Source organism: Pristis pectinata, chromosome 28, assembly GCF_009764475.1.
Source record: "Pristis pectinata isolate sPriPec2 chromosome 28, sPriPec2.1.pri, whole genome shotgun sequence".
Taxonomy (NCBI): domain Eukaryota; kingdom Metazoa; phylum Chordata; class Chondrichthyes; order Rhinopristiformes; family Pristidae; genus Pristis; species Pristis pectinata.
The window spans coordinates 20,337,637-20,360,975 of record NC_067432.1 but is presented as its reverse complement, the minus strand read 5'-3'; the positions used below and the strand labels follow the sequence as shown (position 1 = coordinate 20,360,975).

Sequence of the window (23,339 nt, the reverse complement as noted above, 5' to 3'; positions counted from 1 at the left end):
AAATGCTAAAATGCTTCACACAGGTATTACAAAATAATGGGTTCTGAGCTGAAAATTCAACTATTGGGATGAGGTGGGGAGGTGTCAAAGAAACAAATTTCTTAAAGCCTTAAAGGTCATAGAGAGATAGCATAGAAACAGGCTCTTCGGCCCACTGAGTCCACACCAACCATCAACCACCCATTTACTCTAATCCTACATTAATCTTATTCTCCCTACAGGTTCTACCATTCATCTACACACTGGGGGCAATTTACAATAGCCAGTTAACCTACCGACCTGCACATCTTTGGGATGTGGGAGGAAACCTGCCCGCTCACAGGGAGAACATGCAAACTCCACACAGATAGCATCCGAGATCAGGGTTGAACCGCTGTCTCTGACGCTGTGAGGGAGGAGCTCTACTAGCTGTAGCACTGCGCCAGATTTGTGGAAAAGTGTGAGGAGGGATCTCCAGAATGAAGGGCTGAGAAGTGGAGGCAGGTCAGTCAGTGCAGGAGAGAGCCCTGCGGGGATGAAGCAGGGAATATGGTAGAAATGGAGGAGGTTATAGCAATGGTGGCAGGGTGGGCCATGATGGGATTTCAACAATTAGATAGTAAGGATGGAGGTCATTCAGTCTATTTCACTGACACCCATTGAAAAGTACGAGCCAAACATTGTGACCGGGTGTCTCCTGAATATTCCACTCCTACTTATGCTGTTGTCTATTCTGTGCACTGATCCCTCTGAAATTCTGTCCGTAGACAAGAATCTACTTGAGTCAATGGCAGCACCTTCTCCTGAGTTAGATGGTCGTGGGCCCTTGCACCAATGCAGGATTTAAGCAAATACTTGTGGTTGATGTTTTGATGCAGTACTGAAAGAGTGCTGTATTATCTAAGCTGCTAAATCAACGCTCTTGTTCAGAAATTGTTAAAGATTGCAGACATTATTTAAAGAGCCATAAAGTTCACAAGCTGTTCTGAAGACTATTTATCTTTTTGTCAACATCACCAGAAATAGATTAGCCGGTCATTTGTCTCATAATAGTGTGCAGATTTCTCTCATGCTTTCCTATGCAACAATTATAACTACACATGATGATCTGTTCACTGGCCATGAAGTGTTTTAAGACATTGTGAGGACACAAAGGGCTCTATGTGTCCTATGGCCTGAACTTACCTACTACCAGTTCATGCCCATGACCTTTTTTTCTGCTGTCCTGTTTAAGTGGAAAGGATTAACTTCTCTGTTCCACATATAGATATATATGCCTCTACAAGGTTCATTTCTTTCACCCCATTTCAAGGGTCAAGACCACAAGCCAAAGGGATTAGGCTTGTTACCTCCCCACACTGCTTCCAAGGTTCAAATGTCTTACTCAGGTCCAGTTGATCAGAACTGGAAGCACATTCAACCTAAACGTCATTCATGGTGGCACAGCTGGAAGAACTGCTGACTCACAGCTTCAGTGAGCAGGTTCAATCCTGACCTCTGCTGCTGTTGGTGTGGAGCTTGAGTGTTATCTCTGTGACTAATGTGGGTTTCCCATGAGAGCACCAGTTTCCTCCCACATTGCAAAGATGCACGGGTTAGTAGGTTAATTGGCCACTGTAAACTGCTCCTGGTGTGCAGGTGAGTGATAAGATCTGGGGAGAGTTGATGGGAATATTAGGAAAATAAAATGAGATAGCGTAGGACAGGGGCTTGCTGGTTAGTGCAGGCTCAGTGGACAGAATGGCCTCTTTTGGTGTTGCATGACTATGACTCATACAGATGAAGATACATTATACATCAGAGTTGTAAACTGGTAACCTGCCAAAATGGCTCAACAATGACCAGCAAAATCTAAAGCAAAGTGATGAAAATATATGGCTGTATTGGCATAAAATTTATCCTCTGAACCAACTGGATATGATGAGTGTTAACTTTACATTACTCCCTTCCAACCTCTTCCCTATCGACATCATTCTTCAATTTATTCCAAGATGTAGGTTACAGGTAGGTAAAAGGGAACTACCAGTGGGAGGGCTGTCAGTTCTGGAGACTATGAGTAACTATCTCAGGGATCATTGGCAACTTTTGATACTGAGTTAAGATCGGAGCAGAAAATTGCATGTCTTCACGCCTCACCCTGAAAGGAAACCTGTCAGGATCTGTTAGATGGCCCACATCGGCAAAGGCCCAAGTGGCTCCTGGATGTTTATTTTCTCACTGTAGTTGGCTGTACAAGAGTCACACAACAGCAGAGTCATCACTAACATTTGACACTGATGCAGAATGAAAGCAACTATTCAAACCAAGCCCTCCAATGTGTTAGGTTTTTGATAGGCCTCATGTTTCATTTGTATTCATTATAAAGGTTTAAACTGTGGGGAGTCTTCCTGTAGTAGAAGCAACACAGGAAAATAGATACATTGGAGTATAGAAAAACATAACTGACATGAAAAGATTACTAAGCCAGTTCGCAGGGGTCCACACGGTAGTAAAGGCTGAGGGAAAACTCCAAATCTTTCAACTACAGCTTCTCAAGAATCGAAAAGCAAGAAAACTGCAGACGCTGAAAAGCTGTGATTCTGATGAAGGGTCATTGACCTGAAACATCAATTCTCTTTCTCTCTCCACAAACGTTATCTGACTTGCTGAGGATTTCCAGCATTTTCTGTTTTTAAATTGCTTCTCAAGAATAGTTGCCCTATTGATGTGCTGATATTGGTGAGCCAAATGCAGTAGTCAGGGGAAAGAGGGGAGGAGCTTCCATTTCAAGTATTTATTGGGAAGAAGATGTGAATGTTGACTGCAGGTCAGGTACATTGCTGACATTTAGGTGTTGTGAATTTGGGCTCCTCCCAGCTCCACGTTGGATGCACTGAGGACATGGAGGGAAAATCATGGGCTTTATGGAACTAAATGTAAGCCTGCTATTTTCCTTTGCACATGATTTTTTAAAAATTGAAATTAAATGGAAAAGTACACAAAAACTTGGAGCCATTCAATCCATTCTTTTGGCTACGTGCTTTAATGTTTAGATCCTTTGGATGTTAAAGGGTGTTGCTTTCATTGCCATTATCTTGATGTGGGTACCTTCCTATAATATTCAAACAAGATAAGACATCTTTATTAGTCACATGTAAATCGAAACACACAGTGCAATGTATCTTTTTGCGTAGAGTGTTCTGGGGGCAGCCCACAAGTGTTGCCACGCTTCCGGTGCCAACATAGCATGCCCACAACTTCCTAACCCGTACGTCTTTGGAATGTGGGAGGAAGCCGGAGCACCCAGAGGAAACCCACGCAGACACGGGGAGAATGTACAAACTCCTTACAGACAGTGGCCGGAATTGAACCCGGGTTGCTGGCGCTGTAATAGCATTACGCTAACTGCTACACTACCGTGCCTCAGACAGGCCAGGGCTTCCTCTACACCCACCCCATCCTCAGACCAGCCTCTAAAACTTATCCAGAGCAATTTCAGAGCCTACATTCCTTCCTGACTGCAGCAGACATCAATTGGATATGACGAGCTCTTAGAAAATCAATGAAATGCTCTAGCATTCCCCTGATAATAACTCACAGCACCCTGGTAGTAATCACACAAGACCTAATCAACTGAGGTCATTGAGAGTCATAAAGTCATAGAGCAAGGAAACGAGTCCCTTGGCCCAACTGGTCCATGATGTCCAAATGCCAATCCAAGCTAGTCCCATTTGAATTTAAGACAGATAATGAGTCAATTTATGAAGGAACATTGCAATTCTCACCCAGATGAGACAGACCATGCCTCTCTGCTCTCTCAAGCTGCCACTTTAGGTTCAACATGTTCCTAACCAACCCACAGGAAAGAAGATCTCCCAGTGCTTAAGTGCTCTTATATTATGGATTCAACACGGTAAGAACAAAATCTTATCTTCTGAGCCATCTATTCAGTGACAGATAACAGAGCTGGTGATGAGATTCTCAAAAGCATTACCATTAGGTTAGGATCCAGTTACACAAACCTTCACTTTTGCTACAATGTTAAGCTGAGGAAACTACTTCCACCAAATGTCCTGACTTGGATCTCAGAACTGAAATGGAAAGCTTTGTGACTAACTCCAGCTGGAGCTCACTAATGCCAACAGACAGTATGAGGCAGTAGTGCAGTGCCATGGGGAACTCCAGGTATTTTAAATGTATTTATTCATTCAGGGGATGAGGACAGCACTAGGCAATGCTGGCATTTAGCTTCCATTCCTAATTGCAGATTAACTGAGGAGACAGTTTAGATGTCAGCCATATTGGTGTGAGTTCAAATATTATCTAGACCAAGGATGACAGATTTCCTTCCTTGAAGGACATTAGTGAGCCAATTGGGTTTTTACTGACAATAAGATAGCTTGGTCGTCACTATTTCTGCAAATATTATCTAGACCAAGGATGACAGATTTCCTTCCTTGAAGGACATTAGTGAGCCAATTGGGTTTTTACTGACAATAAGATAGCTTGGTCGTCACTATTTCTGAGACCATCCTTTCTGCAGAGTTCAGATTTATTCAGCTATTTGAATGTAAACTTCCCAGTTACTATGTGGGAATCAAACTCATATTTGGATCAATGATCCAGAACTCTGGCACCTCTGACTGGAGTAGGGCTGGGTTTCCAATTTTTCACACCTTCCTCATGTCCCAGCCATAGTTTTATATCACCTGGAAAGGATGAGACTGGAGAGGAGATTGCCACCAGAAGGCAAAAGAAACCCCAGCACAAGACTAACAAGGCTGACAATGGGCACAAGCAGGTCCTGTCCCAATTTCAACCTGTTCTCTTGTGGTCCCAGTCCAGATGAAAATATTGTGGGATGGTGGCATACTTCACACAAGATATTTCCTTGCCCTCCCAAGAACAATTAAGTCAAGGCACTTGTATGGTTTCCACATAATTGCCAATTTTCCATGGGGATTTCTCCCAATCTCCTGTAACTTTGCCAAGACTCCCAGGGAGACAGGGTAATTGAATATTGGAGACTGAAGGGTGATTTGATCAAAGACTATAAAAAGTGTTGCAAGGTTATAAGAGGGTGCATCATAAAGGCACATTTCAGTTGATCCAGACATAGGCTTTAAACTTGTCCTCAAATGTGTGGAGTTCTTTAGTATCTTTCTTACAATCAAGACAGAATATGTCTGGGGCTGCAACAGCATTCCTGGACTGTATTACTGCCCCTGGTTATCATCAAAGTACACTTTCTAGCTTCTCCTTGTGTTCCCGTTTTGTCTTTCTGACCACCAGTGATCTCAGTCACCTGGATAGCCTACGTTACTGGTCGACCTTGGAACAAACTATCACTGTACACTGGATAAATCCTGGACTTAATACTGCAATAAAAATAAAAAATGCTGGAAAATCTCAGCAAGTCAGACAGCATCTTTGCAGACCCGAAGCTTTGACTGTTTCTCTTTCCACAGATGCTGCCTGACCTGCTGAGCTTTATCAGCATTTTCTGTTTTTATTTCAAATTTCTATCATCTGCAGTTTAAAAAAAAGTTATGGAGCTAATGCTGCCCTATATGGAGGTCTATTGTAATAATACAGTCCAAGGTGAATATTTATCATTGTGAGCTCCTTTGTACTAGTTGATCAAAGAATCACGGAGTGATTATAGAATAGAAGAAAACCATTTGGCCAGTTCTATGTAACAGCCATCCAGCTGGTCCCACTCTCCCACCTTTCCCCATAGCCCTGCAAATTCTTTCCTTTCAGATACTTATTCAGCTCCCTTTTGAGCGCTACAGTTGCCTCCATTACTCCCACTGGCAGTGCATTTGAGATCTTAACCACTCACTGTGTAACATTTTTTTCCTTAGCTAATAAGAATGTGATATTTCAAGCATTGTGAAGATTTGTCCTCCACCTAACTGGGCCAACAAATCAATCACAGATTGAACAATTCTACCTAACTTTTCTTTCTATTTATTATTAATTTATAATCCCCAAGTGCTCTCCAATAACCAGCTCATCACCTGGTTCCAGACCTCAACATAACCCTGGTCCCAATATGGACCAAAGCTCTGAATTTCAAAAAGAAGGTGAGAGTGGCTGCCCTTGAAGTGCAACACTTGACCAAGTATGAACTCAAGCAACCCTGGTAAAAATGAAAGGCAGTGCGCATCTAGGGGAAAATATTACAATGGTTGGAGTCTTTCCTCACACAAAGGAAGGTGATTGTGGCGTCAGAGGTCAGTTCCAGTCGCAACTCCTCAGCAAATGAAGCAGTACATGCCTGCATGCAGTAAAACCTAGACATCATTTAGGTACGGGCTGAGTAATATTCACACCACAAAAGTATTTGACCATCTCCAACAAGAAAGGTTCTCACCATCTACCATTGACATTCAATGACATTATCATCGCCAAGCCCGACCATAAATAATTCAACTGGAACAGCCACCTACTATGACTTCAGAAGCAAGTCAGAGGCTGGGTCTCTTGCTGCATGTGACTCACTCCAAAAGACCTTCCTCTATCCACAAGGCACCGGTCAGGAGTATGATGGAATACTCTCCATTTGCCCGGATGAGGGCAGCTCCAACAATACTCGAGAAGCTTATCATCATCATGCAGGGCATAACAGTCCTCTTGATTTAGAATCCATCTTCCACCTTAATCATTCATTCCCTTCACTAACTGTGCACTGTGGTTGCAGTATGTACCACTTACCACTGCAGTTACTCATCCAAGCTACTCCAACGTAACTTACCAAACCCATGACCACCACCAAGTAGGACAAAGGCAGTAAGAACATGGGAACGCCACCACCTACAAGTTCCCCTTCAAGGCACACACTGTGATAACTTGGAAATACATGGCCGAGACTGAAACCTGAGACACCCTTCTCAGAAACACAGTGGGAGTACCTTCACCAGAAGTATTGCAGTGGTGTAAAAGATGGCTCACTACTCCCTTCTCAAGACATTTATGGATAGGCAATAAATGCTGGTCTTGTCAAACTGGAATGATGAATAATTAACAAAAAGAGTATCAATACATTAATTTATACAAGGTCCTGGTGCCCTATGGGTAGCACAGGGTAGATATAGAAAAAAAAATTCCTCCAATTTCTCATGGGCATCCAGGGCACAAAAAACAGCGCAGTGAAATCTTGTTTTTATAACACTCAGCTCCATTAGTCCTGCACCTGTGGTTTTCTTGGCAACTAAGAACAAAGGGAGCATAACTTAAAATGACAGTCAGGCCATCCAGGAGCAAAGTGAAGAGTTCTTTTCCCACACAAAATACAACAGCAATCCAGAATCCCTTTTGCAGAAGACCATGGGTGATGTGGCTGTTGGAGCTTCCATGGCTGATATTCTTAGATTTTGTTTTTGTTCAGTTTATTAGGGGCATACAGCAAAGGCAGGTATAGTTTACCAGAGGTATATTTCAGCCATAAACTGAATAGTGGAGCAAACTCAAGCAATAAAATGGGTTACACCTATTCTTCATATTCCCCCATTCTAGCACCCCGTTTCTCTTAGGGTTTTGGAAAAGGTCAGGAGATCCACCTGGAAACTTTTCCATAATACCAGTAACTTGGCCATAGTAAGACCACAGCATTGCCAGACTAGATTGGCTAAATTTCAGTCTACTCATTGTAATAACTTGCGTCTCTACACTAACCATATGTGTTGTGTTCAGTGACTGAGAATTGAATGTGACAGTCATGTCATTTGTTCTGTGGCAGGTCAGTGCATGAATTAAATTTCAAATCAGGCTTTCTAATTTTCAAGTTACTTTTACAATGTGGGTGTGATTGGCAAGCCCAGTATTTATATTTCCTCCCCAATTGCCTTTGAAGTTTTAATTTTCCTGAAACTGTCACATAAAACCAGTCCCATCACACATCCAGCAGTTTCAGGCAGGTTTGGTACCGATAAGGGCTTTTTTTTCTGGAATTAAATCTTGCAATTCTTGTCTTTGTTGCATAGGTTAGAGTTTATGAAGCTCTAGACTGACAGTGTCAATCAATCAGGTTTGATTATGGCCTACGGCCAAACAAGCCTGGAAAATGCCTGATCCTTGTCTGACCTCAGAAGCTAAGTTGTCTCATGCCTGCATAGCACCTGGATAGGAGATCACTCGAGAATAACAAGTGCTGTTTTTAGGCTGGCACTGTGACACGCCTAGTAGAGCTGCTGCACCGCAACTTTAGCAATCCAGGTTCAATCCCAACCTCCTGTGTTGCTTATGTGGAGTTTTATGTTCTCCCGTGACCACGTGGGTTTCCCCTGGGTGCTTTGATTTCCTCCCACATCCCAAAACATGGAGGTCGGTAGGTTAATTGGCCACTGTAAATTGCCTCTAGAGTGTAGGCAAGTGGCAGAATCTGGGAAAATTGATGGGAATGTGGGGAGAATTGGGTGGGAGTAGAGTAAATAGGTGCTTGAAGGTCAGTGTGGACTCGAAAGGCTGAAGAGCCTGTTCCTATGTTATGTGATTCTATGACACTCTATGACCCTATGATTCTCTAAATTTGCATACAGCTTTATCCCACAAATATCAACGTGATAATGAATTGATAATCCATTTCTTAGATGGTCAGTACAAGGACCTTCCCTGCTCTTCTTTAAAATAGTTTGGTCTCTGAAAGAGCAGACAGAAAGTAGGTCAAGACCTCTTCTGAAAGAAATCACCTCCAACAGTGTAGTATACCTTCACTACAACAATAAAGGATCAGCCTAAATCTTATACTCAAGTTGCTACAGTGAGATTTGAACCCATGATCTCCTGTCTCTGACACAACAGTGCTATTGACTGAGCCACAGCTAACACCTGTCAGTAGTGTGGTGGACAGAAGGCCAGCAGAGAAATTTTAAACAAGGAAAGGAGAATGGGAACAAAACAACACAAAATCGGGGTAACAAAATATTACTAATGCTTGTCTCTTACGTTCTGAGGAAATACTCAGGATGTCCAGCGCAAGGTTGTATGACTTCACAGCGCTGTGGTAGTCACCTCTCTGGAAGTGGTAGTTTCCACGCTCTCGTTTCTGTTTACAGATCCGTATGCATTCTGAAGGTGACAGCTGTTTTGTGTCTGGAGCATTTCTGACATCAAGCAGCTGGATTTCGTATATCACTGTTGCATCTGGAGGGATATCGGGAGCCCTAAAATGAAAGGGAAACAATAATAATCGGTTTTCAACCAGTGGTCCAGTTTTATTCAGAAAGCTGGAATTCTACTGTCAAGGGGCAGAGCTGTGGATTCAGCAGTGGCTAGTATTTATCTAACACCCTGAATAGAACAAAATAGTAAACGATGCTTCCTAATAGAGTCATCCAACAAAATTGGTCACTGAGACACAAAGAGAGATTTGAGATAAAGTTTTAAAGAAGACCTTAAAGAAAGAAAGAGAGGTGGGAAAGCTTTAGGAGAGGACTCCAAAATCTGGAACCTATGTGGCTGTCATTAGTTGCAGGAAGATCAGGATTCCAGGATGGAGGGCAGTCACTTTTCACGTGCTGGCATCTCTTCTATTTTGGACAACCCGGTCACGAAGTGAGAGCTGCTGAGGAATATCCAGAGCCTGGAGGTAACAAAGGCATGAAAGGGAGCTTCCTAGCAGATGCAGAGTTGTGCATTGTGATAGAAATTGAAATAAGGGGGTCTTATTGACAGCATGGATATAGAGTAGGAAAGTCATCTTAGGGTCAAGCACCAAGATTATAACCAGGCTGGCTCAGCCTTATACAGAAGCTGGGGACTGAATCAATGACTTGGGAGTGAGTTAGTGGTAGAACCTGAAGAAAAGGATTTTGGTTTTCCCAATATTGTTGGAAGCAATTTATCTCTCCAGCAATTTACCTCTCCAATCTCTCCAGCAGCTCTCAGCCTGCTGCTCCAATCTAGATTCAGGTGGGTGATTGTTAACATCTTTCTTCATTCGTTCTTCTTTCGGTCCCTGACACAGCAACTACCTCCCCACCATCAGACTCCCCTGGTTCCAGAACCTTCCAACTCTCAAACATATGATATTCACTCTACTAAAGTGCTACAACAGATCTTCCGAATGTCTATGAATACAAGGCAACTTCTCCCTCCCATTGTTTACCTGAACTTCTCCCAACCCACTGATCACTTGACACCCATCCCCCAGCCACTAGTCTGTGAAGACTAAGTCCTTCCACACTCTGTCCAGTGACCTTAACATTTCCTCATCCCACTATTGTTCACTGGAAGGTGATCCTCATCCCAACCTCCTTTCCCAATTCATGACCTCAATCCCCTCACTCTCCTGGACACTTCCCCTCATGACCTGCAGAGCCAGCCGTTTGATCCCAATCGTTGCATTGACATTGTGTGCAAAATGAAGGCCTACTTTTAGTCCGTAGCTTCTGACACCTTGGGCCCCAAGAGGCCCTGCTGCTGTTTATCATGTGATTGCAGGTGCCAAGGAATATTCGGGGAAGGATGGATTAGATTGTGCTGAAAAGTGACAAGCACTCCAGAATCATACATGGGGTCAGCACAGTGGTGCAGCTAGTAGAACTGCTGCCTCCCAGCTCCAGTGACTTGGGTTCAATCCTGACCTCCTATCTCTGTGGAGTTTGCATGTTCTTGCTGTGACTGCACGGGTTTCCTCTGGTGCTCGGGTTTCCTCTTACACTCTAAGGATGTGGGGATAGGTAGGTTAACTGGCCACTGTAACTTGATCCTTGGGCGTAGGTGAGTGGCAGAATCTGGGGAGAGATGATTGGAATGTGGGGAGAATAGAATGAAATAAGTGACAGGTGCTTGATGGTGCTGAATTGCTGGACCAAAGGGCCTATTTCCGGGACTCTAGTGTTACCTTTGGAGACTGAATGGAACTGTTCTGTGAAGCGGTTACAAAATTTGCCTTTGGTTTCTCCCGTGTAGCAGAGATAACATTGTGACCACTGGAGGCAAGATATCGAAACTGGAAGAAGTGCAAGTGAATTTGTGCTTCACCTGGAAAGAGGTTTGGGCCCCTGTGTGATGGAAAGGGAAGTGAAAGGGGAAATCTTGCATCTCCTGTTGTTCCGTGGAAGAGGCTGTGAGAAGATAATTGGTAACTGGTTTATTATTTTCATATGTACCGAGATACAGTGAAAATCTTTGCTTGCGTGCCATCCAAACAGATCACTGCGTACATCAGTACATCGAGGTAGTACAAAAGGAAAAACAATAACTGAATGTAGAATATAGTGTTGCAGTTACAGAGAAAGAGCAGTGCAGATAGACAAGTAAGGCGCAAGAGCCATGACGAGGTTGATTGAGAGATCAATGGATACGGATATGGATGATAAACAGTAGGAGGACCTTTAGTATAAATCAACATCAAGGCAGGTGTGGTTAGAGCATAGACATGGACAGTGCAACAGCTCTGCGAACAATGGTGGTAGAACTGCCACAGCTCCTCAATTAATAGAACATAGAACATTACAGCATAGTACAGGCCCTTCGGCTTACGATGTTGTGCTGACATTTTATCCTGCTCTAAGATCTATCTAACCCTTCCCTCCCACAGAGCCCTCCATTTCTCTATCATTCATGTATCTATCTAAGAGTCTCTTAAATGTCTCTAATGTATCTGCCCCCACAACCTCTGCCGGCAGTGCGTTCCACGCACCCACCACTCTCTGTGTAAAAAACTTACCCCTGAGATCCCCCTTATACCTTCCTCCAATCACCTTAAAATTATGCCCCCTCGTGTTAGCCATTGTCGCCCTGGGAAAAAGTCTCTGACTATCCACTCGATCTATGCCTGTTATCATCTTGTACACCTCTATCAAGTCAATGGAAGTTGTTGTTAATTGTCTTCGTTACAGCCTAAATCCTGGATTTGATGATGATATTTTACCAGGTGTGGAGATATTCCTGAGCACCTGTTCATGAATTTATTCATTCATGGGATGTGGAACCATTGCCAAAGCCCGTCTTATTGTCCACCCCTAAGTTCCCTTGAGAAGCTGGGGGTGAGCCTTCCTCTTGAATCACTGCAATGCCTAGGGTGAGGGCACTGCCAAGGAGTGTTGGGTAGGAAGTGCCAGCACTTTGACCTCAACTGCAATTCACCATGTTCTGAAATAAATCATTTACTTAACTTCACCACAACCCAATGAGCCTGACACAGAGTGCAGTAACTGGTCCATACGTTCAGGTTAAAGTTTCCAACATTACAACAGTGACAGGAGTTCAGGAGTTCTTTCTTGGCTGAAAAATCCTTTGGAAGATTACAGAGTTGTAGTTTGTGAAAGGAACTATGTAACTCCAAACATTTTTTTGAAAGGTTAAGATCCAGACTACACTTTTGATATTCCTTCAATGTTAGCATAAAGTTATCCAGCATCACCCAATATCATTAAGTATGGATTGTTTGCTTTTTGGCAAATATTTTCCAAGGATTTTTAGTGTACACTGCAATGGTATATTAGCCTGGTCACATGAGACTTAACTGCAAATAATCTTTGTCCCTCTGTGTGTGTGTGTGTGTGTGTGTGTGTGTGTGTGTGTGTGTACATACATGTGTGAATTGTGTGCACAAGTTCAATGATAATAATATCACAGGTCATAAAAAGTTCATTGTAAGTTAATAATAGTCTGCATCCTTTTCTCTTTTTCAGAATTTTTACTCTTTACAGTGTTTATTCACATTCTTTGCCTCTGACTGAGGTGTGGGTATTTGTATAAAGTATTTATCACTGATGTTTTATTGTTCTTCAAATTCCTCTGAAGAGTGCAGAAAATAATCCACAAGGGGCAGGCTGCCAAAAAGGCTGGAGGCATGCCAATATTATTGTTCTATTCACCGGACAAGAATAATGTTCTAGTCTTTGAAGAGGTGCCTTAAGCTGGCTTTTGTTTCCAGTAGATCTGCAGATACTTTGTCAGTCATAATCAATCACCATAGGTGAGATGGAATGGAATGTTAACAAGCTATTCAACCAGTGGTACATCACAGCCAAGTTCAACCATACCCAGTGAATATGCAGACAGACTTTTGTGAGAAGGGGTGAAGATCATTGGAAAGTGACAGGAGCCTGCAGGTCATGCAGGTCCACCTAGGAGCTAGAGATTGCAGGTTTGGGAGGAGTTATCATCAAGGCACAAATCTGTAGTCCAATCTGTAGGCTGTCCAAACAGCATCCATGCTGTGCCAATGAATATTTAGTGTGCTGGATGGCTGCTAATCAAATCAAGTGCCTTATCCATATAAGTGTTGAGCTTCTTGAATGTTAGAGTTGTACATTATGGAAAGTTGCAGGAGTAAGGATGTCTTGTTACAATTATAGGAGACTTGTTAAGAATACTGTGCACAGTTTTGTCTTCTTACTGAAGAAATTATGTACTTGCAACATAATTACTGTACTCCTGTACAGCAAAGGTTCAGTGGACTGATTCAGTAGGACTCCTGTATGAAGGGAGATTGGGTTGACTAAGCTTGCATTCATTAGAATTTAGAAGAATGAGAGGAGATCTCATTGAAATATATAAAATTCTGACAGTGCTTGACAGGTTGGATGGACAGAATATGTTCCCCCAGAATGGGGGTTCAGAACGAGGGATCACAGTCATACAGGGTAAGACAGTTAGGACTGAAATGAGGGGAAATTTCTTCACTTAGGGGGTGGTGAACCTGTGGAACTCTCCACCATAGAAACTGTGGAGGTTAAGTTGCTGAATATATTCAAGAAGATGATGGATTTGCAGACACAAAGGCATCAGGGGATATGGAAAGAGAACAGAAATATGGTATTGAGATAAGGAATCGGCCATGATTGTTTTGAATGACAGAACAGGCTTGGAGGGATGAACAGCCTACTCCTGCTCCTATTTTTTATCTACTCATCCTGACAAGTGGAGAGGATTCCATTACAATCTTGGCTTCAGACTGGTAAGTGGCAGAGGGTTCTGTGACTTCAGGAAATGAGGAAGTGAGTCAAGTTGCAGAATTACTGGCCTCTGACCTGCTTGATCTGTCAACTTCACTTGGTTTGGAAATTGAATGATTCCTGTTTAGGTACATTGAGCAGTCACATAGGGCTACAGAATCTTGTATACAGATCTGGTTCCCATACTAAAGGAAAGACATACTTGTGCTAGAGAGTACAATATAGATGTACCAAATTGACTCTTGAGATGGAGATTTTTTCCTTTGAGGAAAGATTAAGACTAGGCATTTACTATCTAGAGTGTAGAATAATGAGAGATGATTTCATTGAAATGTGCAAAATACTTGTGGGGCTTGACATGGTTGATGCACGGATATTGTTTCCTCTGCCTCTGGTGTTTAGAACCAGGGGTCAAGATAAGGGATCAACCATTCAGGAGATAGAAGAGAAAAATGTCATCATCCATGTATCTCTGATATTCCCTCCACGAGGGCTGTGGAGGCTCAGTCGCTGAGGATTTTAATGACAGAGGCTGATAGATTTTTAGATACAAAGAGAAGCAAGAGATATGAGGTTATGGCAGGAAAGTGGTGCTGAGGTAAAAGATCAACTACAATATTACTGAACAATAGTAGGAATGAGAGCCGAATGGCCTACTTCTGCTTCTAGTTCTTATGTTCTTCTCTACATGGCAGGCTAAGAAGTGATTTTCTCTCAAAATCGGAAAATACTGGAAACACTCTGCGGGACAGAAAGTACCTGGGGAAAGGTTTTTCAGGGCCAATCTTAGCACCCAATGCCTGAGAGACTGTACGCTGCTGAACAGGTCTTACACAGGAAAGGCCTTTCTTTTATGTGCTTTGTCATTGTAGAACATGGAAAGGAACCAGGACTTAGAGGTGTTTGTATTAGACAGAGGGGAGAGAGGCTTGGGGGTGGTGCTCATGAGGGGAGGTCATGAACTGGACAGGGGGAAAGGATCCGTGGTGCTGAATTAGTGGTGGGAAAAATGTAAGAGTCAGTGTTCGGGGATCAGTTGGGGAGAATGGTCAAGCCAGGTGATTGATGAAAGGGTCAGGCCAGCAGATTGGTGGAGGGGTGTGGACGAGAGTCAGTCTCGCAGCTGGTTAACCCATCGGTCATTGGAGCCAATAGACTAGGGTTGAGAGCTGAGTGGGGGTTGTGGGGATCCCAAATGGAGTTGAAGAGAACCTAATTTTTTTATTTCAAAGATACATTTTATTCATAATATCTACAGTAAATAACCTATCAAGGAGGACCTACTTGTCACAGGCTCCCAGAGTCAGATCCACTGGCTGTGACCTACTCAGGCTAGTCCCCTTTTAAGTTACACTGAGACGGGATCCACAAATGCAGTGAAAGCCATTCATGGGCCACATGTGTGTGTGTGAAGATCCATAAAACGCCATCCAGGCCTGCAATGCACACTGTTGAACACCATTGTATACACTCGGGTTCCTCTGTGCATTAGCAAGCTCATACTTGGTGGCTCTGGAAAGATCCAGAAGGAAAATCACCAAACTTGTGCAATTTACCATGACTCTCAATTTTTTTATGTTTCATTTTATTCAAATTGAATAACATTGCAGATTGAATTGTGGTGCCATTCAATCTAGCTCCTCAGCATCATATTATTAACACTGGGTCTTTCTAGTATGCCATTAATGGAACTCTATCATGTAAAGTTAGTGGACAGTCAACAATCCTCTGAGTTAAGCTTAATGGCAGAGTTCTCCCCATTTGAACTTTTTTCCTGAATGTGTTGTTTTATCTGGTTGTTTGCATTATGATATCAGTTACTTGATACAAATCAGTTGGCAATTCCATTTCTCAAGCATTTATTTACTACATTCCTGTGTCAGGTATTAATTCAATTTTTACAGCACCAAAATCAAGACTATACTGCACCTTAAACAGTTGAAAAGAGTTTCATCACCTAGAGTAGAATTCAAGCCACTAACATCACGAGAGGCCAAAACCTCAGCCAAATTTTCAGTGCAGTCCTGAACCTGAATCACAAGTAAGAGGTGCCCCTTCTCGAATGAGTCATTAAACCTGTGCGGTCTCTCAGATAACATTTGAATAAAAGCAGAATTCTCTCTGATGTCCTAGCATGGTGATCCAGCCACTGGAGTAACGTTAAAGGAAGCTTGCTCTGAATTAGGTCACCAAACAGGGTGTTAGATGATGTCAAGTTTGTGAAGTGTAGATCAGGGAGGCTGGTCAGGAGCATCTTCAGCTGCTTCATCTATGACCTTTCTTCTTTCATAAGATCAGAAAGAGGGATGTTCACTGATGATTGCACAATGTTTAATTCCATTTGAAACACCTCACCCAACATGCAACAAGGCTTAGATAACATTCAGGTAAGTTACAAATCGCACCACAGAAGTGCCATCTCCAACATGAGAGAGCCTAACTAGCTACCCTTGACATCCAATGGCATTACCTTTGTTGGGTGCCCCACCATCAATATCTTGGGGATTACCACTGACCAGAAACTCAGTTAGACCAGCCACATAAATATCATGGCTACAAGAGCAGGTCAGAGGCTGGATACCCTGTGGCAGGGAGAAAGATGGAGAAGAACAGAGTACTGCACCACAGCTGGATTTCACTGGTGGGGGTCACAAATGACATACCATATGCAAGTTCTTTCTTTTGTTAATCAGAGTGCTTCATTTAAAAACACACAAGCTTCTCTTTTAGTAGACAGGAATTGTCCAGAACAGCTGCGAGCTTGACAGGAAACGAAATCACAATATCTCACTATCTGTTTCTGCCTCTGTTTGGAGTTTATTTTGGCATGTTCCTGGACTGTCAGCAAACATAGGAGAACCAATGGAATTGCTGCTAGGGTAATTAATGCTACTGTCCACCTTCCGGCTGGTTGTATCCAATCTGATAAAGACTGCAATGCTTGGCAATTGTGTTTGCTTGTGACAAGTTTGACCTCTGTATCATTGTAGGGGGATCTGATGTAAGTTGAAACAATACATCGTCTATTCGAAACAATTGTTCTCAAACTTCTAAATAATACAGCTTGGTGTCTTCAGAGAATACTGTTCATTTACAAAAATATTCTTTGAAAACAATATACAAAAATGGAATATGATTGTGGTACAATGGTTAAGGTACTGCTTAGTAACCGAGTGGTGCTGCCATATTCCCATACTCTTAATTTTACCTCTCTTGGTTATTCCATTATTGTCACTTTAGGTTTTTTTTGCACTACTTCAGATTTATACTACAATCTTTGCATCATTCTGTTGTTTTGCACTCATCATTGTATTTATTGTTGTAGAATCAGAATCAGAATCAGATTTATTATCACTGACATATGTCATGAAATTTGTTGTTTTGTGGCAGCAGTACAGTGCAAGACATAAAAATTACTATAAGTTACAAAAATAAATAGTGCAAAAGAGGAATAAGAGGAGTGTTCATGGGTTCATGGTCCGTTCAGAAATCTGATGGCAGAGGGGAAGAAGCTGTTCCTGAAACATTGAGTTTGGGTTTTCAGGGTCCTGTACCTCCTCCCCAATGGTAGTAATGTGAAGAGGGCATGTCCGGGATGGTGAGGGTCCTTAATGATGCATGCTGCCTACTTGAGGCATCACCTCTTGAAGATGTCCTCGATGGCGGGGAGGGTTGTGCCATGATGGAGGGTCGTGCCTGTTATTATTACCATTTAATTTTCAGGACTTGGTTGTTACTGGCAAGGCCACCATTTATTGCCTCATCCCTAACTGCCCTGTGAACTTCATGAGAGCAGAGAGTTTCATTGCACCCTGGTGTATATAGTAATAAACTCATCTGAATCAGAGTCTGGGCTGTTTTTATAATCTGGTATCCTGAGTCCAAATCCCACCATGGTAGCTGCAGAATTTAAAGCCAGTTCCTTCAAAGGGGAAAGTCAGGATGATTCAGTAATGATGGCTGGTGTAAAAACCTGTCTGGTTCATTCACGTCCTTCGGGGAAGAAATCTGCCGTCGTTACCAGTTTGGCCAATGAGTGACTCCAGCCCTACCAAAGTGGCTGACTAAAATGGCCAAGAAGAGCATTCTGTTCAAGGACAATCGGGGATGGGCGGTAAATGTTGCCCTTACCAGCAATGACAGATTCTGAAAAATGAGGAAATAAAATTTAAAAAAACAGCGGTATTAGCAGATGCATTGAGCAGGGTATACATGCCTGTGGTTAGTACCTGTGATATTACACCTGAGCTGGAAGTAATTGATCACCATGATGCAGTTCCAATTAGACAAATGCATTAGGAATAGCGTAATCCTGTGGGTGCAGATGAACCAGTTCAGCAGTAACTGTGTGTAATCATTTAGTGAGGATGGTCTAGGTCCAGTGCCTCCATCCTTTACTCTTTGAGAAGAATTGACTGCACAAGGAAATCTAATACCTACAAAAAGGACAGTGTGTAAATAGCGTAACAGCAGTTGGTCATTCAACAGATACTGGCATAAAAGGTTGTATTCATGGGGTCTGAGATTGTCCTTATTGGCTGAGGAAGACATCTGAACTAATGAATACGTGTGACATTTGTTTGTTACAAGTGCACCAAGGAATCTTTGGCATGATAATGTAGCTGGGGTATGGGTGAAGGCTGGTGAGTTACACAGCCATACACTACTTGTGAGTTTACTGCAGTAATTTCATTGAAGTGGTGAGACTGACTTCAAGTACAAATAGCAGTACTTTGAAAGAACCTTAATGCTAGGTTTGAAATATGAGACATCCTAGTTACTGGCGATTGATCACAATTTAATATCTACAGAATTAGTTGTACTTGCTGAGACACAGAGCTTTTGACAAGTGACATCATTACCTCTACATCCACAATTAAGTGGGAAAGCTGAGAATGCTGTCAAGAGGCCTGTCACAACATGAAATGGAGTCTGGTCAATATTAGCTTTTAGCTCAGGCGCAACGCAGACAGTAAAGGAAGAGCAATCGGACCTCAACAGGATCTAATGGATCATAGGTGTAAAGCACCCCTTCTTACTTCAACCTCAATATTCTGCTGAGGACGACTCTTGTGCACTAATGGACAAGAAGTAGTGTTAAGAGTATTATAACAAAAATGCTAAACCACTTCAAGAAATACACCCTGCTGATAGTGTGAGGATAATATTCCCTGGCCAATGTAATTGGAGTGCAGGAATGTATAAGTACATTAGAGGGACTGAGAAGCTATAGTGTAGAGCTGAAAAGCTATGGTGTACGACCCCCATCATATCACAGGAGTTGGCACTGATTGATTTATGTTGCTGAACTACCTGTTGAAGACAGATTGAAAACTGTTCTGAAATGCCATTCCCCAGTGGTTCTCTGAGCTGTCCACAATTTCCAAAGCAATATATGATAACTATAACCGTATTGCTGATCTCATGAATCCAATATCAATCACTGATCATAGACCTGGATGACAACGTTAACTGCAAGTCAGATGGAAGTTCTTGGGTGCAGTCTGTAAAATGCTTATCTCCTGAATTTAATGCAAAATCTTTATTTCCTTTTAAATAAGAGTTGAATTCTCTTTGTAACAAACTTTGATTGCTTACTATTAAAGAGGAAACAATCCCTTGTCCTGAAAATGTGAAGGACTATACCAGAAAAACACTTACGTTCATTAAAGGACTGATTTATTTATTTGAAATTTCAGACCAACTTGTAATGCATTTTGAGGCACCACCTTAATAAATTGTACAAAACTGCATTAATCTTCCCAGCCTTTCATTAAGTTGATGCCCAATGCATGAGCAGCAGACTTTTCAGGAGGTCCCACAACTGTGGCTACAGAACGATCTCTTAAAACCTAACCTACATCTGGCTTTGTATGGCTTAAAACAAAGCATGTGGCAAACCCCACACAGACAGTCACTAAGGTCGTGAATGAACTCGGGTCTCTGGTGCTATGAGGCAGCAGCTCTACTAGCTGCACCACTACGCTGCCCATTATGTGGAACCCATCTCTAATCCATCCAGCTCTCTCCGCCATCACTTTCCTAAATTTCCTCTGATCCTCAGCCCAAGCCCAGACCTAATACGGTTCAGACTCCTGTTTGCTGCCCATGATCCCAGGCACAGATTGGCCCAGACTGCCTCCGCTGCCCTGACCCCAGACATCAGCTGGCTCCAACCACAACACAGGCACACAGACAAGTACAAAAATGGGCAACTGAAATTCGGAACAGAGGAGCCTGCAACTGGAATGGTCACAGGCGCTCTGCTGCGTGGCCATTTGAATGCATCCAAATGTACAATCAAATAAGCTTTTTTTTATTATGACTCAGTCTTACGCTACAAGTGCATTCAATAAAACACTAAAAACACCGTGCAGATATCAGTAGATTATAACAAAAAATCTGTGCTTCCTGTTGTATGTAAAACTGATTTTATACTAGCTTTGAACCAATGTAAATGTGGAAAATTCACTTGTACATCATAGCAGGTAGGAGTATGGGATGGATGTGTACATGCTGTTCCCATATTATGGGTTGGATATATTGAAGAACTATGACGCGGCTCTATGTTTTCAGTTCCTCAGATGACAATGGTCCAGGATTTGTCGTGCTGTCTGCTTCTTGTCTTTGAGTTCACTGGTTTCACACATTTGTGCTTAAAAGAAATGATGTCCTTGGACCAAGGATGTGGCTCCGTGGCACAGCTAGTAGAACTGTTGCCTCAGCTCCAGTGACTTGGGTTCAATCCGACTTGTTGTTGTCCTTCCTATGACTAGGTGGGATTCCTCTGGGTGCTCAGGTTTCCTCTCACATCCCAAATGTGTGCTGGTCGGTATGTTAATTGGGCACTGTTAATTGCCCTTAGTGTGTAGAATCTGGGGGCAGTTGATGGGAATGTGGGGAGGATAGGCTACAGGGGAAATTAGTGGGGAATTGACTGCTCTGTGAGTGAGCTTACACTAAGTGGGCTGAATGACCTCCCTCTCTGTTTTGTGAAAATAAGGATATTACTTTCTTTTCCATTTCTTGTTCAAAACAACCTCAAGGAATTTAGAAAAAACTTTCATCCCACCCTAATTTATTGGTACAAAGCAGCATGAGTTATAATATGCCCTTAACATAATAAAATGTTGCAGTGTTATGTTGGAGAAATTATGAAACAAAAATTAACACCAAACTTCCTAAGGAGAAAATAGAACAAATGTCTTAAAGTATGGCTAAATAGTTAGGTTTTTAAACAGCATCTTGAGCAAAGAAAAAGATACGGCCCTTGTTCTAAGACTCTTTATCAAATGAAGTAGGTTCTCTCTATCCACCTGATCAATTGCTTTCAAATTGCTCGGAATCTCAGTCAAAAGCTCCCAGAACCCCTTATATTTCGGTAACTGCAAGGATGATTTATGTATTCTCATCATCTAACCCTTGCAGTCTTGGTAACTTCCTGTTGAAAATGTCCTGAAATAGTTTCAAGGCTTTCTAAGGAGCAGTGCCCAGATTTATATATAGTGCATCAGATATGGTCTGGTCAGGGAGTTGTATTGCTTCAACAAAGCTCTGTCCTCTTTTATTCTAGCTCTCTACTTAAAAAGGTGACTATTTCATTGTACTTTTTGATCATTTTTGTCCCTGTTTACTATGTGCTGGCAATCTGTACATGGGGATTTCCAAATCTCTTTTTTCCTTCACTGACCATAAGTCATTATTCTTTTCAAAAAACCTCCATTGAAGCTGTTAGTGAGACTTCACCTGGAGTCCTGACCAGTGATTTGATCTCCTTATTTAAGAGGACCTACATTAGAGGCAGATCAGAGAAGGTTCACTGGATTGACTGTGGGGATGAAGGAGTTAGGAGAAGAGAGATCATTGACCACTCATTGGAGTTTTGAAGAGTTGAGTTAATTTCAGTGAAACAAGACTTTGACAGAGCATAACAGGAAAGACAATGAAAAGAGATTTCCTCATTGTAGGGAAATCTAGAACCAAGGGGCATTGTTTCTGAATAAGGTGGCCCCATTATAAGATGGGGAAGAGAAGGAATTCCTTCTTTCAGGAGGTCATGAATCATTGGAATTCTCTATCCCGGAGAGCCGTGGAGGCTGAGTCACTGAATATAGCCAAGGCTGAGATACATTTTTATATCATATAGCAGCCAATGGTACTTGGAAGTAGGCAGAAAAATAGAGCTGAGACGAGGATCAGATTATTGAAAAGTGGAGAAGACTGAAAACATAGGACATATAACATATAACGCAGAACAGTTCAGCACAGGAACAGACCCTTCAGCCCACCATGTCTGCATTGACCATGATGCCGACCTAACTAATCCCATCTGCCTGCATATGGTCCATATCCCTCTATTCCCTGCCTGTTCATGTGTCTGTCTAAATACATCTTAAACATTGCTGTTGTATCTGCTTCTACTACCTCCCGTGGCAGTGTGTCCCAGGCACCACGGGACACTCTCTGTATAAAAAATCTGCCCTGCACATGTCCTTTAAGCTTTCTCCCTCTCACCTTAAACCTATACCCTCAAGTATTTGACATTTCCACCTTTGGAAAAAGACTCTGAATATCTACCCTATCTATGCCTCTCATAATTTTATATACTTATATCGGGTCACCCCTAAGCCTTCAATGCTCCAGAGAAAACAATCCAAGTTTGTCCAACCTCACCTTATAGCTAGTACACTCCAATCCTGCTGAATCTCTTCTGCACCCTCTCCAAAGCTGCCACATCCTTCCTATAGTACAACAATCAGATCTGCACATAATGCTCCAAATATGGCTTAACCAAAGTTTTACACAGTTGCATTATGATTTGCCAACTTTTATACTCAATGCCCCAAATGATGAAGGCATGTATACCGTACACCTTCTTTTCCACCCTATCCTATTGTGTTGCCATTTTCAGAGAGCTTTGAACTGTAAGTCTTCACTTGCAACTGAGTTACCAGCACCAATTTTTATAGATGCACCATGGAAAGCATCCTATCAGGATGCATCATAGCTTGGTAGAGCAATTGCTTTGCCCATGACCGCAGGAAATTGCAGAGAGCTGTGCACACAGCCTAGTCCATCACAAAATCCATCTTCCACTCCATGGACTCTGTCGACGCTGCCTTGGAAAAGCAGCCAACGTAATCAAAGACCCCCTCCCACCCTGGACATTCTCTCTTCTCCCACCTCCCATCAGCAGAAGATACAAAAGCCTGAAAACATGCACCACGAGGGTCAAGGACAGCTTCTATCCCGCTGCTATAAGACAATTGAACAGACATCTTGTACGTTAAAGATGAAATCTTGACCTCACAATCTACCTCGTCATGACCCTTGCACCTTATTGTCAACCTGCACTGCACTTTCTTTGTAACTGTAACACTATATTCTGCATCCTATTATTGCTTTTCCTTTGTACTACCTCGATGTACATGTTTTGAAACGATCAGAACGGATGGCATCCAAAACAAA

The 23,339-nt window shown here is 42.4% G+C and overlaps 1 protein-coding gene across 1 annotated transcript in view; it reads right to left on the bottom strand.

Moving 5' to 3' along the window:
- The window catches only part of fkbp16 (FKBP prolyl isomerase 16), a 158,915-nt gene that overhangs the window by 17,891 nt on the left and 117,685 nt on the right, over nt 1-23,339 (bottom strand). Inside the window, exon 5 of the mRNA XM_052040286.1 lies at nt 8,908-9,125. Coding sequence (XP_051896246.1) covers nt 8,908-9,125 — 218 coding nt within the window. The remainder of the gene's footprint in view (nt 1-8,907; nt 9,126-23,339) is intronic.